This window comes from Strix aluco, chromosome 16 (assembly GCF_031877795.1).
Source record: "Strix aluco isolate bStrAlu1 chromosome 16, bStrAlu1.hap1, whole genome shotgun sequence".
Lineage (NCBI taxonomy): Eukaryota > Metazoa > Chordata > Aves > Strigiformes > Strigidae > Strix > Strix aluco.
In genome coordinates this window covers 326,522-341,995 of record NC_133946.1, presented here as the reverse complement: position 1 = coordinate 341,995, position 15,474 = coordinate 326,522, and the positions used below count along the sequence as shown (strand labels likewise).

The following is a 15,474-nucleotide window of genomic DNA, read 5'->3' as shown; positions in this document are numbered from 1 at the left end:
ACTTGGAGTCCAACAGTTATGTCGCAGTGGCACGTAAATCAGACTCTTCTGATCCCTGACTGTTCAACAAGTTGCCAATATTTATTAATCAGTACTCCAGTGCTGAACTGCAAACCTGGGATTTCTGTATACAGTTTTGCAAGATGTTATTTATGCCTGCAGTTCTGATCTTTCTGCTTCTTCCCTCGCCCCTCCCTAAGGGGAGAATAGTGGAGATACCAAAATCTTGCTTTAGGGTTAAAACACCTATTTGAGCGTTGCCCATACTTGTTCATGAACTTAAAAGTATAAACAGATCTTGCTGGTATTATTCCTTCAACCATTTCACACAAGAGTGTTCAGGTGGTGTCTGCTTTTGATCAGAAACAGATATCATCAGAAAAGTTCCCACTTCTGCTTTTCATCAGGAGGGTGACATGAGACTGAAGACTCATCTTGCAAGTCACAGTAACACAGAGCAGAGAGGAGAATTTTTTTTCAGAATCACACTGATGTAGCGTACAAAATTTTAATCGCATAAGCAAGCATTACTAAAGTGATTAAAGATCACATAAATGCACTACTCATGAGCAAAGCAAGAACCTCAACAGCTCTGAGTACTGGTGCTAGTCTCCCCAGCCCCGCTCAGTCTCACAAAAAGCAAAATAAGCTATTTACTGGAGGGCAAGCACATGTCCCATTTAGTCCAGGCTGCTTAAATGACAAGACACACACAGCCATCAACATCTGAAGTATCCTGTGGGAATCCCCACATATGCACCCTTGAAGACAGAGGAAAGCACCCGAGGCCTTACATCATTACAAGAGGGGAATAGCAGTTTTATATTAAACAATTATTTTCTCTCAAATCTCTAGAGGGTAGCAAACATTAATATAGTTCAACTGGGACATTAAGCAAACTGGTGTTAAGCAGCTTAAGTTCTTGTTTCTTACCTCTTCAGGTACAATGATTAAAGGGTATTTGTCCTCTGATAAGAAGTTGAAAATAACCCACACTTTAAATGCATCTTCATCACTAATCAGCAAAGGACTTTTAGAGAGGTTCTTTTTAGCACAGAGAGTCCAGCACATCCTGTTGAATTCAACTTTGTCAAAGTTTCCTTGAACCTAAAATGAAGAAATAGAACAACAAAAAAAAAATTAATATGCACAAATGACACAGAGTAACAGACTCTAGACAAACTTTAACAGGCTAAGTCATACAAAAAGCACCAAGAAAATACTAGTTTGCAAGAAATGTCAAGGCCCAAAAAAAGCACTGTAGCAGCCTAGTCTGATTTCCTGCATGGGGTCAACTAAGGAATTTCTTCCAGCAAAATCTACATCCAACTTCCAATTCTTGGTTGAGTTAATAACACCCTGACTTCATGTGAAGGAGGCTACACTGCATTCTGCATTTCCTCTAGTACATTAGCTTTAGCTTTCAAACCATCTTCATAACTGTCTTAGTTCCAACTGCCCTTCTATTGCACCAAGTTGCTGAGATTTTATATAGCAAATTTGGAAACCAATATAGCCAAAACTACATGTGGATATGTTAAAAGTAATATTGGAACAATAGCTGGGAAAGACCTCTAGCATGTTTCTTCATTTCATGTCACTCAAACATAACTCTCATAGGATATTCATAAACATGTAATATTTTTTTTATTGAATGCTAATCCACTTAGAACCTTTCATTTTTTTCACCCTTGCAAATCTTCACCTTACTGATAAAATTCCCTTTTGTTATCCTTTATCATACCTAGCAACTGTACCATCTGTGAATTACTTACACATGCAAAATTTATTTCCTCTGTTTTCTTTTTAAACCCTCATTTAAATTTGAGATTAAATCTATTTATCTCCCTACATGTTTAGCAATATCTTTGCCAACATGTAACTGATAAAGGCATGTTCCACACTATAACGTAAATCCCTTGAGATTTTGGAAAGCATGTCTAAGAAACAGGTTCTTGTACCTCTTGTGGTAATGACACCCATAATTTCAGTGACATTTTCTTATGATAGGCCAAACCATCCATCTTAGATGCTTCAAGGACGCTACTGCAAACGCTATGATTTCCTATCCAGTCTGCTAAGTGGTCAAATATAGTGGAGGGTGAGCCACAGTGGCTAAGTCAAAGACAGACTAAGGAAGTGGATGAACTGATGTGGGTGGAGAAAAAAAGAAAAAAAAAACAACACAGAAGTAAACAGGAAACCAACCCTATGCCAAGAAGCACTTTACAGTACAGTTGTCAGGACTAAAAATGAGACCATGAAAGAAAGCCATAGACTTTGCATGCTTGCAGAGCAGACCACCAATGTAAGTGACAATACAAGAGGACAGCTACAGGCTACAGCTGTCCTTTGAAGAAGCTGGAAGCTGTGGGAGATATAGCTGCCACAGCCACAACCTCAGCATCCTGGTCGTTTGAACAAGAAACATGGATCTTAAATGAAACACCAGCTAAGTGAACGAACACGCTTTGGAAGAAGGACTAGAAGTCAGCTGTACTTGTCCTTCCTTCAATTTGCCAGCACCTCATCCCATGGCTACTTCTGCCTGTGCTTCTTCCTGTCTATCCTCCCCACTCTGCCCAATGAAGCTTGACTTCTTTTCTAAAACAGCTTCACCTACCCAGATGATGAGCAGTTCCACCTTGAAGATGTCCTAGTAGTTATGCTACTCCTGAGGAAGATGCCAACAGGGTGGGAAATCTCCTTTCCTACAGCCACTGCCTGGCAAGTGCTCTAAGCACTATAAATAAGGTGGGTTGCTCTACCAGCAGCTCATGTTTTAAAGCACAGCAGCAGTCAAGGACCACAGGGAGATCAGTAGAGACAGGCACGGGCCCTGTCTGGGGTAAAGGAAAGTGTGTGGCTTCTGCTCACATAGCAAAGTCAGACTGCGTGCGCCTCAAAGTCGCATCAAAACCCAAGTCACCAGCAGCATGCTACTACCATCAGGATTAGGCAGCAGCCAAGCAGGAGGTTTCAGGACCATGTTGCTGCAGGGGACTAGGTTGCACTGTGCCAGCAGTCCCCCTTTAGATCTGTAAGTCCTCTTCTCAGAAACCAGACTTGATTCTGAAACGGTCTTCATGGGGCCCATGTGTCATCCAGAGCAGAGACACTCATTAGGAATTATTCAGGAACAATAATCAGATAAGCACACAAGCCCCAGCTCTCCAAAATAACTCTTGATTCACATCTGTGATTCTTTTCTAAATGATCAGGCTGGCTGTTAAATAAAGGATATAATCACAGAATTGTTTTTCTGGAGATATTGGGAGTTGGGGATGGAACTAACTATTTCTCTTTAAAGAAGAATAATTTTCCTTGGCAATTTCATGTAACAATGCCAACTATTCCTGGTACCTATGTTCTACAAGTACATTTGCATGAGGTAGGAGGGTAAGAAAGGTGAAAATCCCACAACTAAACCCAAATTACTTTAGAGCTAACTCCATACTATGAAAGTCTTGGCTGGGCTACTTTGGCTTCCTTGACTGGCAACACTCCACTATAGGTAGCTACATAATAATCACTGTGAATGAATAATCTCTCTGGTTTTATGACAGATCATTTCTAAGCATAGTTTCAAAAATGAAAAGTGTCTGAACAGTTTCTAAAGTTATACTTGAACTTATTTGCAAAAGTACTTCTAACTTAGTTAAGAAATTGTAAAAGTAGAAACTTTTCAAACAGGATGAACTGATGGCAAAAAAAAACCCCAGTCAGAAATCCATATACACATTGCTTTTTCATGACATGAACAAAACACATATTTATAAAAACAGACTTGGTCAAAGACTATCCTGGTATTTAAATTTAAAGAGAATTCCCCCAAACATCTTTAATTATAGTGAACCTCTATTCTGAATCCTACACTGAAGTCATCTTGATGTGAAACTAAAAAGAAATTTAAAACACTCTGAGAAACCAAAATTTCTTTTTTTTCTTGCTAGAATACTCATTCTGCTTGCAACCTGTGTCAACATCACACAATTCCATTGCTTAATTAATGAACAAATGCTTGTACAGATATTTTTCTCGTGCACTAGTACATGCTTTTAACTGTATTTCATAATTTGTCCAAATTATTTGAAGTCACTGTTTCATTTGGAAGCTTCTACAGTACCCCACACTATTAACTCTACAGCAACTACCACTTTTTTTTGTGAATCTGTTTGAATGATGAAACATGCAGATGAACCAACCCCTCCAACCTTAAAACTGCTTAAACTCAGAGATAAAAACACAATCGACAGAAGACACCCACCTCCCCTTTCTAAGAAGCTTCACAAAATAATCGAAAGAAAAACGTAGCAAAACCCATAAAATTTTCTAGATCTTTAATTTCTATTAATATGCAACTAAATAACTAAAACATAAGAGAATACAGACAATATTTGGCTTAAGTACCAGTGATCAGATCAGTTCCAAAAATATAACAAGCATTGGTGGTGTAACTAGCATTCACTAAATTGTCAGGAAGATGAGATAACCTGAGGTTTAGAACAAGGTTCTTCTTTGTCTCCCCCCATTATGACTCTTCCCTGCCATAAATAAGGCATGTTGTAAAATACCACCATCACCATCATTGAAAAAGAAACATTTACAATCGGTATTAAAAGACATACATTGTAAATAATGGCACATGCTAAAATATTGTTATAAAAGCAAGTAAAACAAATTATGAAGACAATATACTGGCAAGCAACAGCTCCCTCACTTACAGAACAAGAACAGATTTTGTTTCAGATGCAAGAAAATCCGGTACATCAATCTGCTAAGTAACAAGTAGCACAATACTGGAAATCATCAATTAGACAATGTTAATTATTCAAACTATTTATTCAAATTCCCTATTTGGATAAAGGAAATCAGATGCCATCAGTTTGTCTCATTAAACTACTGACTTGTGCCTTTCTTCCTTGGTTCTATACAAAGAGGCTTTATTGCAGGGTAACACAGGATAAGTCAGCACTAAAAAATATAAAAAACTACAACTGCATTTAAGAGTACAACAGAAATTATTTCAAAATGTTACAAGCTGCTCTCAATAAAATTGCAAGTCACAGTTACATACTTGTTTTAAAAGAAACCTAAGCATGCCTTCCTTAAATATGTTACTAATGTTTTAAAGCAAAATATCTTGATATCCAAAAAAACTCTCTTGAACAGGTCAGGTGGCTCTTGCTCAAATGAATTAATTCACCAGAAGATGTATGACTGGCAACTGAGAGAACTTCCTCTGTATTTGGGGGTATAAAGCACCAGTCCTTCTTTAGTAGCTTTACTTACTGGCATAAATTAATAGCAGTTGTTCTACAAGCACCCCATCTAAAAAAACAGATTACACCTTGGAAGAATGAAAAGAGAACGGGTTTCTTGTTTGCTTTTTTTGCTTTTTTGTTTTAAACAAAGGAGACATGCTATGAACCAGTGACTTCATCGCACTGCGTGTTGCCCTTTGGCACTGATGTAAAGTCATCTCTAAAAGATGAGATGTCACAACCAAGATTTTTCCAGTCCACAAAGATAGCTTTCTGTCTAAAGAATTTCACTAATTTTTAATAGTATATAACAAAACTGTTTACAAGCATTTAGTCAGCTTCCAAGCTGTCAGACTGCATTATATGTATCACATTTGCCATCAGTATTAAATGTAGATTAAAGCAGCAGCAAAAAGCAATAAAATCATCTAAGGAGTCTGCATAATCTGCAATTGCTGCATTGGACTTTTTAGCAGCATGTCAGTTCAGGACTTCATAACATTATAAAAGAAAGCAAGAATCTACACATCTCTGCAGCCATGACATCAAAATTTGAGGGTATCTGGGGTCAGCCCCCAAGTGTACTAGAAATCAGAGGTATTGAAGCCAGTATGTTTGCACTATCCCATGGACTGGTTTTTACTGTCTGGACCAGTATCTCAACAGAAGTAGTCCCAAAAAAAAAAAAAAAAAAAAGAGGGAAGAGAGTTTGTCTTTTTTTTTTTTCCCACTTTCAAACCCAGTGACTACCTATCTTAGAACAAGATGGAGAGTTAAGGGGAAACCCTGCTGGCTTTCCAGAGCTTCCCCAAAAACAAGGCACAACAGAAGGCTGAAGAGTGCTTAGACATGAAAGGAAAGAACTTGCAAGATGAAACTTAACAACACTCCCTAATGTCACCCACTGTAACTTTTTGAAGGGATCTATTTATTAAAATACCTTGTGAATACACATAAGACATTTTTGCCCTTCCTGTTTGCAAAGGAGTCTATGACAATATTCTGTTATAACTGTAGTATAAAGCAGGCCAATCTACAGCTCCAAGACACTTTCAAATAAATTCAGCTGAGGTGTTTTATTAATACGAACATCGTTCTGCATTAACACAGCTTAGACAATGACCAGATGTATCAGGAAATAGAAACCAAGGAGAGAAAAAAGAAGTAGAGAACAGTGCACCCTTCCATTTTAAGGCACAGGCGCTCCAAAGTACCCGCCCCATCACAACCCCACAAAGGCACACTCACAACCAGAGTCTCTTCACACCAAGCATGCTTCCTTCTGCAAGGAAGTACAGCAAAGACACAAATACAAAACCTGATAAAGGGAAAAACAAAACACAAGAATACAAAACTTACCTTTTCCAAGATGAATTTGTTTAGATAAGGCATGTAACCCTGATTGGAAACTGGTCCTTCATCATCATCCCTAAAGTGCTCTTCCAAGGCCACTGGATCGTGGGGAACATTTAACACTGTACACAAGTTGTGAGAAAGGACCTAAGGACAGAAGAAAAATCAGTGACCCTGCTGTCGGCCTTAACCATGCTGCATTCCCTCCAGAGCAGACCTGTGATTCACAAAACCACGCACAAAGTGACACTTTCATGTCAGCACAAGTCTTGCCCTGTGGATTTTTGTCAAAAAACAAAACGTAACTAAAAAAGTTGACTCCAGGGATTCAACAGCTTCAGCCGGTTTCATGTTTACATAAGCAATGCAATCACAGATAGGTCCATTCCTACAAAAGTACAAGCACAAGCTAGGGAAGCTACCCTTTGTACACAAACACTTAATGCATTTGAAAGCCAGGAGAGGCATACAGAAACACCAAAGAGTATTTACAGAGTGAAATTAGACAGCTATGGAAAACTACCACAAACACCTAGCCTTTGAAATGATGAATATTTACTATCTAGTGAAAACAAGTAATAAAGAAAACAACTCAATCCATACCTTTAGTTTACAAAGAAATGACCGCTCAAATTAAAGCATTAACTACAGATTTCTCTCATTTGCTTGATTTGGGTTGCTTCTCAACATTCACCCCATGTTTCAGTTGACAAAGGAAAAGCAACGTTACAGAAAGGGGAAGGGTTTAGGCATGCTTCTCAAATTTTTATTTTAAAAAGGTATTTGCATGAATTATATCAAGAGCTTAACACCCACCAGCACTCAGGTCTGTTCTTGAGAAATGACCTTCAAGAAGAGGTTACACACTTGATTAGTTTTAAGGAAGTACCGAATTATTGAAAACTAACTGGTAGCCAACGCATCTCAAGTTCTTCAACTTAGGTGGAGTTTTGCATGCACAAATGCACGCCTCAGTATCAACAGCAGGAAGGCAGAGCCTGGGTAGCAATGACTCCTGTGCCACCAGCACTTTCCTAAGAAAGGCAACGCATCATCCCTTTCATTGTTCACACTGTCTCAAGTCAAGTCAGTCAAGCAACATGCTGCCCACTGGGTCTTAAACACACTGTCACTCAGGAGTGCTCTCCCCTTGGCATGATGCAGAGGTTACACCCCTGAAAATCATATCAGAAACTGGGTTAAGGATTTAACTTCACATGCCCAGGAATGGTCTGCATTGAAAAGATGCAACTAAGAACCAAAGCCAAAAAACACAGGTAAAACAAAATTAGGCAGAAGTAAAACAAACTGCATCTTTAGAAAAGGCATGCTGCTAGAGGTATTTTTTTAAAAAAAAATTCAACAACTAGATAGCACAGACTGCAACTGAATTTTGGCATATGTTTTACTCTTTTACTATGGAGCATAAAATTAAACAAAATTGACTCAAATGATGCAAAAAGAAAGCAGTAAAAAGTTGTGCAGAAAATTTATATTTAGGTGAGTAGACATAAAGCAGTAGAGATGGGGTGGCTGCAAAACAAGAAACATTAAGCCACTGCAACTAACCAAGTGCAAAAGTTTAAAAACAGAAAAACAGTAGCATCAGCCATATTACAACAAAAGCTGTATTTCCCAAAGTGGCAAAATAGTATTTAGAAGTTATCACATTTCACACCACCTTCCATCAACAGTATATTTAATCCCTTCAACCCATCCTTATTTTTAATAACCACATCAAATCAAGTATTTGAGTCCATGTGATTTACATATGGGGGAAAAAAAACGTACTATCGTGCGTGTTTCCCCTTCTATTTAAGGGTTCTGCTGTTATTCATAGGAGACTGAGAGATTCTTGAATTTCTGAGAGATAATGATGATGTCAGTTTTCCAACCGGACTGTGTTGCTAATACCATATCTAAAAAAATACTCAGCTAATAAAAACATTCTAAAAGCGTAACTGATTTAAGCTTATTACCAAAATAACTTAAAAGCCTCAATAAAACACTTTCTCATCATGTCTTTTCTACATGTTTCTCTCCTCCCTTTTTTGGCCTTCTTACTGCGCTTCGGTTGTCAGAAACCTAGGTGGTTTTCCGCATCAAGCAACCAATTTACCAGGAAAGAATTCCACTTTCAATCATTTTCTAAGATCTGCCTTATCTGCGATCTCTCCTGTGCCCAGTGCTCTCTTTTCATAACTCAGGAAATTCCTCCATGCCTGCCAAAGCCTGCCATTCTCTAACACGGCCAAGCGCCAGCTGAATTCTTCAGTTGCAGGGTAAGCCTGAAAAATTCTGCACCGAGGTCTCATTTTGTTTTGTTCTCTGAAATCACATTATCTGAACCATGATATAGTCTATTTTAATGATCCATTTTAAAATTTTAAAAAAAAAAAATCTGAGTTAATTGGAGTATGAAAAATCACCTTGCCTTGCAGAAGCTCCCGTCAACCATGAGGAAGTTTTGCACCAGTAAGGATTATTTCCCCCATGCCCACAGGGTTGCTAGGCAGCTTTTTCTTTCAGCACTTACTATGCTCTGTATGCCACATTTAACAATCTACCCTCATGCCAGAGCCAACTCCTACCCCAGCCCAAAGACTCATCTCTGTGCTGCAGCAAATGGGTACAGCAGTGGTCCCCAAACTGTAGTCCATGAGACAGTGCAAGCAGCCTGCAAAGGGTCCGCAAAACCAGTGTACTCTTGGCAAAATTTTTCCATTTTCAATGAAAAGTTTCTTAAGAAGGATACCTAGTGGTGCCCAGGGAATACTGAGGGTGTTCTGCTCTAAATATAAATAACTAGATGAAACAAGCAAGCTGAACACCAAAGGTCATTACAGACTTTAGATTTACTTTATTTATGGCCAGTCTCATGCTGCTTTAACTGGAGTGCACATCTCCAGCCCAGCTCTACTCTGTCACAGCTGCTCCCCTTTGAGCTCCCATTTTCCAAAACACTGATCTTCCAAAACTTTAAACACGTGTTGAATCATTACCATCTGAGTAGTTCCATTTAATCTTGACCATAGAAGTGATCTGAGTTTCTAAAGGGGAAAGGAAGATCTGCTAGACTACTTACTGCTCAACAACAAAAATTTGGCCCAGATCATAGTAGAAGTATTAACAGGGCAGACTAATCCTACAGCAGCTATTGTCAGTTTCTTCAGTACTTTTTTCTTCTTCTTTTCCATTTTTCAGGGGGGTCTTCTCCTTCCCCCATCTCTTTTTAAGATTCTAAAATGTTGGCATTGCAGATCTCGACAGCTCCATTCAGTGCCTTCACGTGAATTCACTCCAAGACATTCTTGGCTCATCTCTCCCTGACATCCATGTCAGCAGCTAGCCAGCCAAAATAAGGCTACTCACAAGTACGTTCCCTTTTCCTTTTTTGACCAGTGTGGAAACCAGCATCGTATATGCCACTTGTCACAGGCACAAGGTCTTTTCAACCAGGGTAGGTCTAAGCATACAGCTTCTTGCATCACAGCATCTTCAAGGTACAGCTTCCTTATCCACTCAGGTACCAAACGCTCCATTCAGAGTCCCATTACTTAACATCGGGTTAGTGCAGCAACCTCTTTCCCAGTCAAATGAGCGTATTCAAGCCCAGCCTCCACGAGCTCAGGTTCCTGACACTAGCACCCTTCACCCACATCATCTCTCCGTTCCTTCATTTGCTCGCTTCTCCCTTGGGCATTCACAGACCCCTTGTCACCATTTTCGACCACCTCACCCTTCCTCTTGCTTTCATTATCATCACATCCCTTTTGGCCCCCAATCACGCACTGGTGCCAGCCTGCATCTGTGCCTTTCTGCCCTGCGGCTCCTGGCCCTTAGGAAGAGCTCCCAGTAAACATCCTCCATCTACTGTGCCTTTCTTCTAAATCTTCCTTGAAACCAGTTGACAAAACCTCAAGGACAAAGGTTAAGCGGGCTGCTGATCTACTGGCAGCTGCTCCTCTCAAGCACAGTATCAAGGCCTCATCGTTTCCTAACGCCTTCCCTTTCAGTCTACAAGCTGCCTTGCTTTGCTAGCTCTTCTGGAAGAGGGGCATCCCTCCCCTCACACCTTGCAGACACGATTCCTCATGGCTACCCTAATACAAACGCTTCTGAGCCGCATTAATAACGTCAGAGTACAACTCTCTCATAGTGAGTCATAATGACTAATTTCCTACCATCCTTCAATGTTGTACAAAGTCAATTGTCCAGCTGGGGTCCTGCCCACTCGTCACAGGGTCTCAACCTTTCCAGTGTCTTGCTACATTGTTCGAGGTCTTCCTCTCCATTTGGACCGTCCCTCTTGCCCCTGATTACACCATTCTTCCTCTTCCCACTGGCCGCTGACTTCCCATTTAGTAAAAAGGCAAAACAAAGATAAGAGGTATAACAATCCTGTAACATCCTAGATACAATTAAAGACAAGTTTAAATTTTCTAAGCCTGTCTAGTAACTTTGGTCAGGCACATATTATGGGCCTGCATGAGACCATATTTTCACGAGGTGCTCACCATCCATGTCCTGCAGATATCACACCAGGAACACAAGACTTTGAAAATCCACCCCAGTGACAGCACACAGAACAAAACAAGAACAGCCAAATAACCCCACTGCCTAAGCAGAGACAAGTTACAACGCAATGTAAGGAAGAGCTTCCAGAGAGAGTGTGAAAACTAGTTGGTATGCATTCCTTCCAGGATTCAATCATACACACATACTACAAGGAGTATTGCTGGCTGCTAAGTGTAACTACATTTAAAACCACAGTGTTTCAAGATCTGGATGAAAAGCAGATTGAATGTTGGTGCGTTACAGAAACTTTTAAAGTAAGTCAATTTTAAAATTGCAGATAGCAAGAAAAATGAAACTGGATTTAAATATAGGAAAGCAAATATTTGCATGTAGCTTGAGTTTGAACTACAACAGCAACTATAACCACATACACAAAACTTATCCTTTAGCTTTGCTGTATCAGTGTTTTAAAGTGCTGAAACACACTGACAAAATAATGGTTGTGTCCATATTTAAAGGTGTAATTTAAGAACAGAATACACAAATGTTTCTGCTTATGTAGAAAAAAGGGTAAGATCTGCAGCCAGCATAGCAGTAGAACTTCTGAAGATTACTGATTAGACAAACAAAAAAAAAAAAAAATCAGTGCATACTGGAAGAAGGTAATACTCAAAATTACACAGAGGACTGACTTGACTGTCTCTTCTCCCAGCAGCTCAGACCATATACCAAAGACACAAATGGATAAAAGACATGTCATGAAATCCTTACCATTCCAGGGAAGCTCTACTTCTTCTTCCAAGCATTTGTTGTTTCTCTAGACTATGAAACAGACCCAATTCACTCACATCCATCCCTTTGCTCTAGACATAGTAAAAACAATGTGTGATGCAAACGCTTCAGAGTAGGGCCTTAGCTACATAACACACATTAATTTTTCTCATAGTATTTAATTTGTGTAGTTTTATTCATGTAGTTGAGAACAGTCAGTGTTAGGTTAATGGTTGGATTAGATAATCTTCAAGGTCTTTTCCAGCCTAGATGATTCTGTGATTCTGTAATTAAAATTATTTATTTGTATGGAAGGCTCAAAGATCCCTTCTCGGTATAGAAACTAGAAATCACTCCCTAGCAACCAACATGTTATACTTAAGACATGACAGCCATACCTTATAGTGGATTGTACAACTCAAAGATCCATTATCAGTAGATTTTCTTATTGAGGAGGGAAGAGTTCAGCAAGTTACAACATGGCATGCTGTTCTCAGAAAGCAAACAGATTTTTACCATTTTGTAATAGGAGTTTCACTAAATTATTAAACATATTCTTCTAATACAACAGATCTCTACTACTGTGTTTATCTCCAAGCCTTGTCTCTCTATTTTATAGGGGTGCTGTATCTTCCTCATGGTAATGCAGATGAGAAACACTTTCCTGTGAAATACTTTCTTAGTACAACATAGCCCTAAATCAATCAGACAGGAACTTCCGGTTTGCTGTCCTGCCAACCCCTTCCACTGTATCAATGTGGGGCTGCTGCCATAACATACACCTTTCCTCCCTAGTAGGACTATCAGTTTGACACCACATTCATCATTTGCCACACAAAGGCCTATGGAAGAACACTCTCTACCCTTCCTCATGTCTCCTGAAAACTAATTCTTGGTGGCTACAGTAGAAGGCAGCAACCTTCATTTCAGACTTGTTTCTGCATTCCCAAATCCCACAGTTGACACTTCCCTCAGGAGTCTTTGTATCACAGACAGAACTGCACAGACCCACAAAGTCCCACTTTATTTTTATCCCTTCTCTGTCACAGATAGACAGCATGAAACATCAAAGCTGTTTAGGAAGATGTTTGATAGGTAATGAGGAGACAAGTTTAATTTCCCCTCTCCTTTTTATTCTTTTACCTTTCTCCATCAGAGCAAGTCGTACACAGCCACCAGCATCCTGGCTGCTTCTTTAGCCATTTAATTGACCCCAGCACCTGTGTGACTATGACAGCTTCTTCACCGACCAGCATGCCAACCCGTGCTGCGGACACACCTCCTGGGTGACTGCACTGAGCACAGAAATCAGGGCAGCGTACACAGGGTGTGGTGGCGTGACAGGAAAACGAGATTCCTTTAAAAAGCAGGACAATTAAAAAATACCTCTCTGCAACCTACTGTAGTTAGTCCTGCAACACTGCAACACAAATACTCACTTCCATGCCACCACCTGTAAAAGACCTGGGACCTGCACACGTTTTCAGCTTGAGCTTGCAGTCAGGTCTGGCCTCTCACCTGACTCCTGCCCCCCAGTCACCTCTGGCAGAGTTAGGCTGTATCTCACAGCCCGATCGCCCCGAGCAAAGAAAAGGAGAAGAGGAACGGGTGCCTTGTGGACGTTTATTACATAATGCTGAAAACAAAGTTCATTAGCTACTGACTACGCTTGAAAATACCGCCCACAGCACGACCACTCTCAGTCGGGAGTTAATCCCACAAAGGATGCAACCTTCGGCTAATTGTTGCAGCCAACACAGCTCCAGCACAAGGACCCACAGTCTCGCATGTCAACAGGTGTTGCGTTGTTATTCAAAATATTTATTTAACCAGATTCCTGCTATTATTCCCGGGCCAAGACAGCCCCATAAAGCAGGGCCAAGATGGGATCAGATTCAGCAAGCTGCCCGAGAGCTCTTTTAAGAGCACAAACATTACTTGAGCATATAAGCTAAGGAAAGAATGGCACAGTTGGAGCCTCTTGACTAATTCTCCTGTTTATATCCAAATAAGAGAGCACTGTGGAACCTCGCTCTCCCCTTGGCAAGCTATGAATTTCACTTGGATACAGCCAACCCCTATAGATGGGACCTTGTGGCTATCCCACAAAAGATTTTGGCCAGAAAGGGTACCAAGGACACGCAGTTGAAAGCGGACCAGAAGCACAAGAGTTTGTGCATTGACATCTTGGGGAGGACAAAGCGCTTGCCTGGGCACAATGAAAATAAGCCTCCTTGAGTGTGAGGAAGGGCCCACGCAAGCCTCTTGTGGGACAGAGCATCCCGGAGCCACAGCGACCGGCGGTGCCGCCTCACAAACGACAGCCTCAACGGAGAAGATGCAATCCACAGCCCCCCAGGCAAGCTTCAAAAACGGGCTGCCGTGTCCTCTCACCCAGCCCCGCGTGTGACCACCTCAGACGGGCCCCAGGCCCAGCACCGCCACGTCCACTGTGGAGGCGGCCGGTGGGGCAGCCCAGGCCCGCGTCACGCCCTCTCACCCCCATGGCGGCAGCCCCTCACACCGCCATCGGGCCCCGGCCCCGCGGCCCCCGCGCTCGCCGCCCGCGGCCGGGCCGCCCCGCTTGCCTTGAGCTGGGACTTGGAGACCTTCCCGCTGCGGTCGAGGTCGAGGGCGGTGAAGGCGTGCCAGATGGACTTCAGCAGCTCCTCCTTGAGGCCCACCATGGCCGGCGCGCCGGCTCCCGCTGCCCCGCTCCCGCCGCCGCTCTGCCTTCGCCTCGCCCGGCCCCGCCGCCGCGTCCGCCCCGGGGGCGTGTGCCTGGCCCTGCAGGCACCGCCCCAGGAGCCGCGCGCGTCCCGCCCCAGAGGCCGGGGCCGAGGGGCCGGGGCGGCCTCGGGCGCGGAGGAGGGCGGGAGCCTGGCGAGGGGCCGCCCCCGCTCCACGGCCAGAGCGCGGCCTCGCACCCCGGCCCTTCGCTCCCACAGAGAGAATTAACTCTCCTCGTAGACCGTTTCAGCCCCCAAGATTTCAAAAAGCAGCTGGCAACGAAGGCTGCATACAGCTGGAGTGGATGAAGGTCCATCAAAAGTAACGGGGGGAGGGCTAAAAAAAAAAGTACTTCACCACTACTTCCAGAGCAGAAGTGGTAGAAAATACCATCACAAGGACACAGTTGTGTCGTTGAAGGGTTTTGAGGTTGTGGGGGTTTTTTTTTTTGTCTTAAATGGCTGTGGGTCCAGACTAAACAATTGTGAGAGCAGCTGCTGTGCGAGGCCTTGGGACATCTTCACACTCCTCGTGATTCCTAGCAGATCCCTCAGGGGTGTTTCTGTGCTAACAATACGGTTAGTTGCCTCTAGGCCAGGAGTGGCAAGAAGATAACATGGCCACAACATATGTAGCTTTGAATGCTGCATCTGAGATATTTCACAGTACACAGCACTTAAGGTTTCATCTTCATCTTCATGGACTTAAAGCAGAATCATTAAGATGCCAAATTCAAGACATCTAGCAAACAAGGAGGAAAAAATATTTAACTTCTGTCCAATTTTAGTCTTCACTCAGCTACATCATCAGAACAAAAATGGCACTCTGCAAGTGCAAG

At 41.9% G+C, this 15,474-nt stretch overlaps 1 protein-coding gene across 1 annotated transcript in view; it reads right to left on the bottom strand.

Moving 5' to 3' along the window:
- The window catches only part of SWAP70 (switching B cell complex subunit SWAP70), a 44,173-nt gene extending 29,513 nt beyond the window's left edge, over positions 1 to 14,660 (bottom strand). Inside the window, exons 1-3 of the mRNA XM_074841904.1 lie at positions 14,495 to 14,660; positions 6,624 to 6,764; positions 934 to 1,107 (exon numbers count right to left, since the gene is read on the bottom strand). Coding sequence (XP_074698005.1) covers positions 934 to 1,107; positions 6,624 to 6,764; positions 14,495 to 14,593 — 414 coding nt within the window. The 5' untranslated portion in view covers positions 14,594 to 14,660. The remainder of the gene's footprint in view (positions 1 to 933; positions 1,108 to 6,623; positions 6,765 to 14,494) is intronic.
- Positions 14,661 to 15,474: the final 814 nt, after the last annotated feature.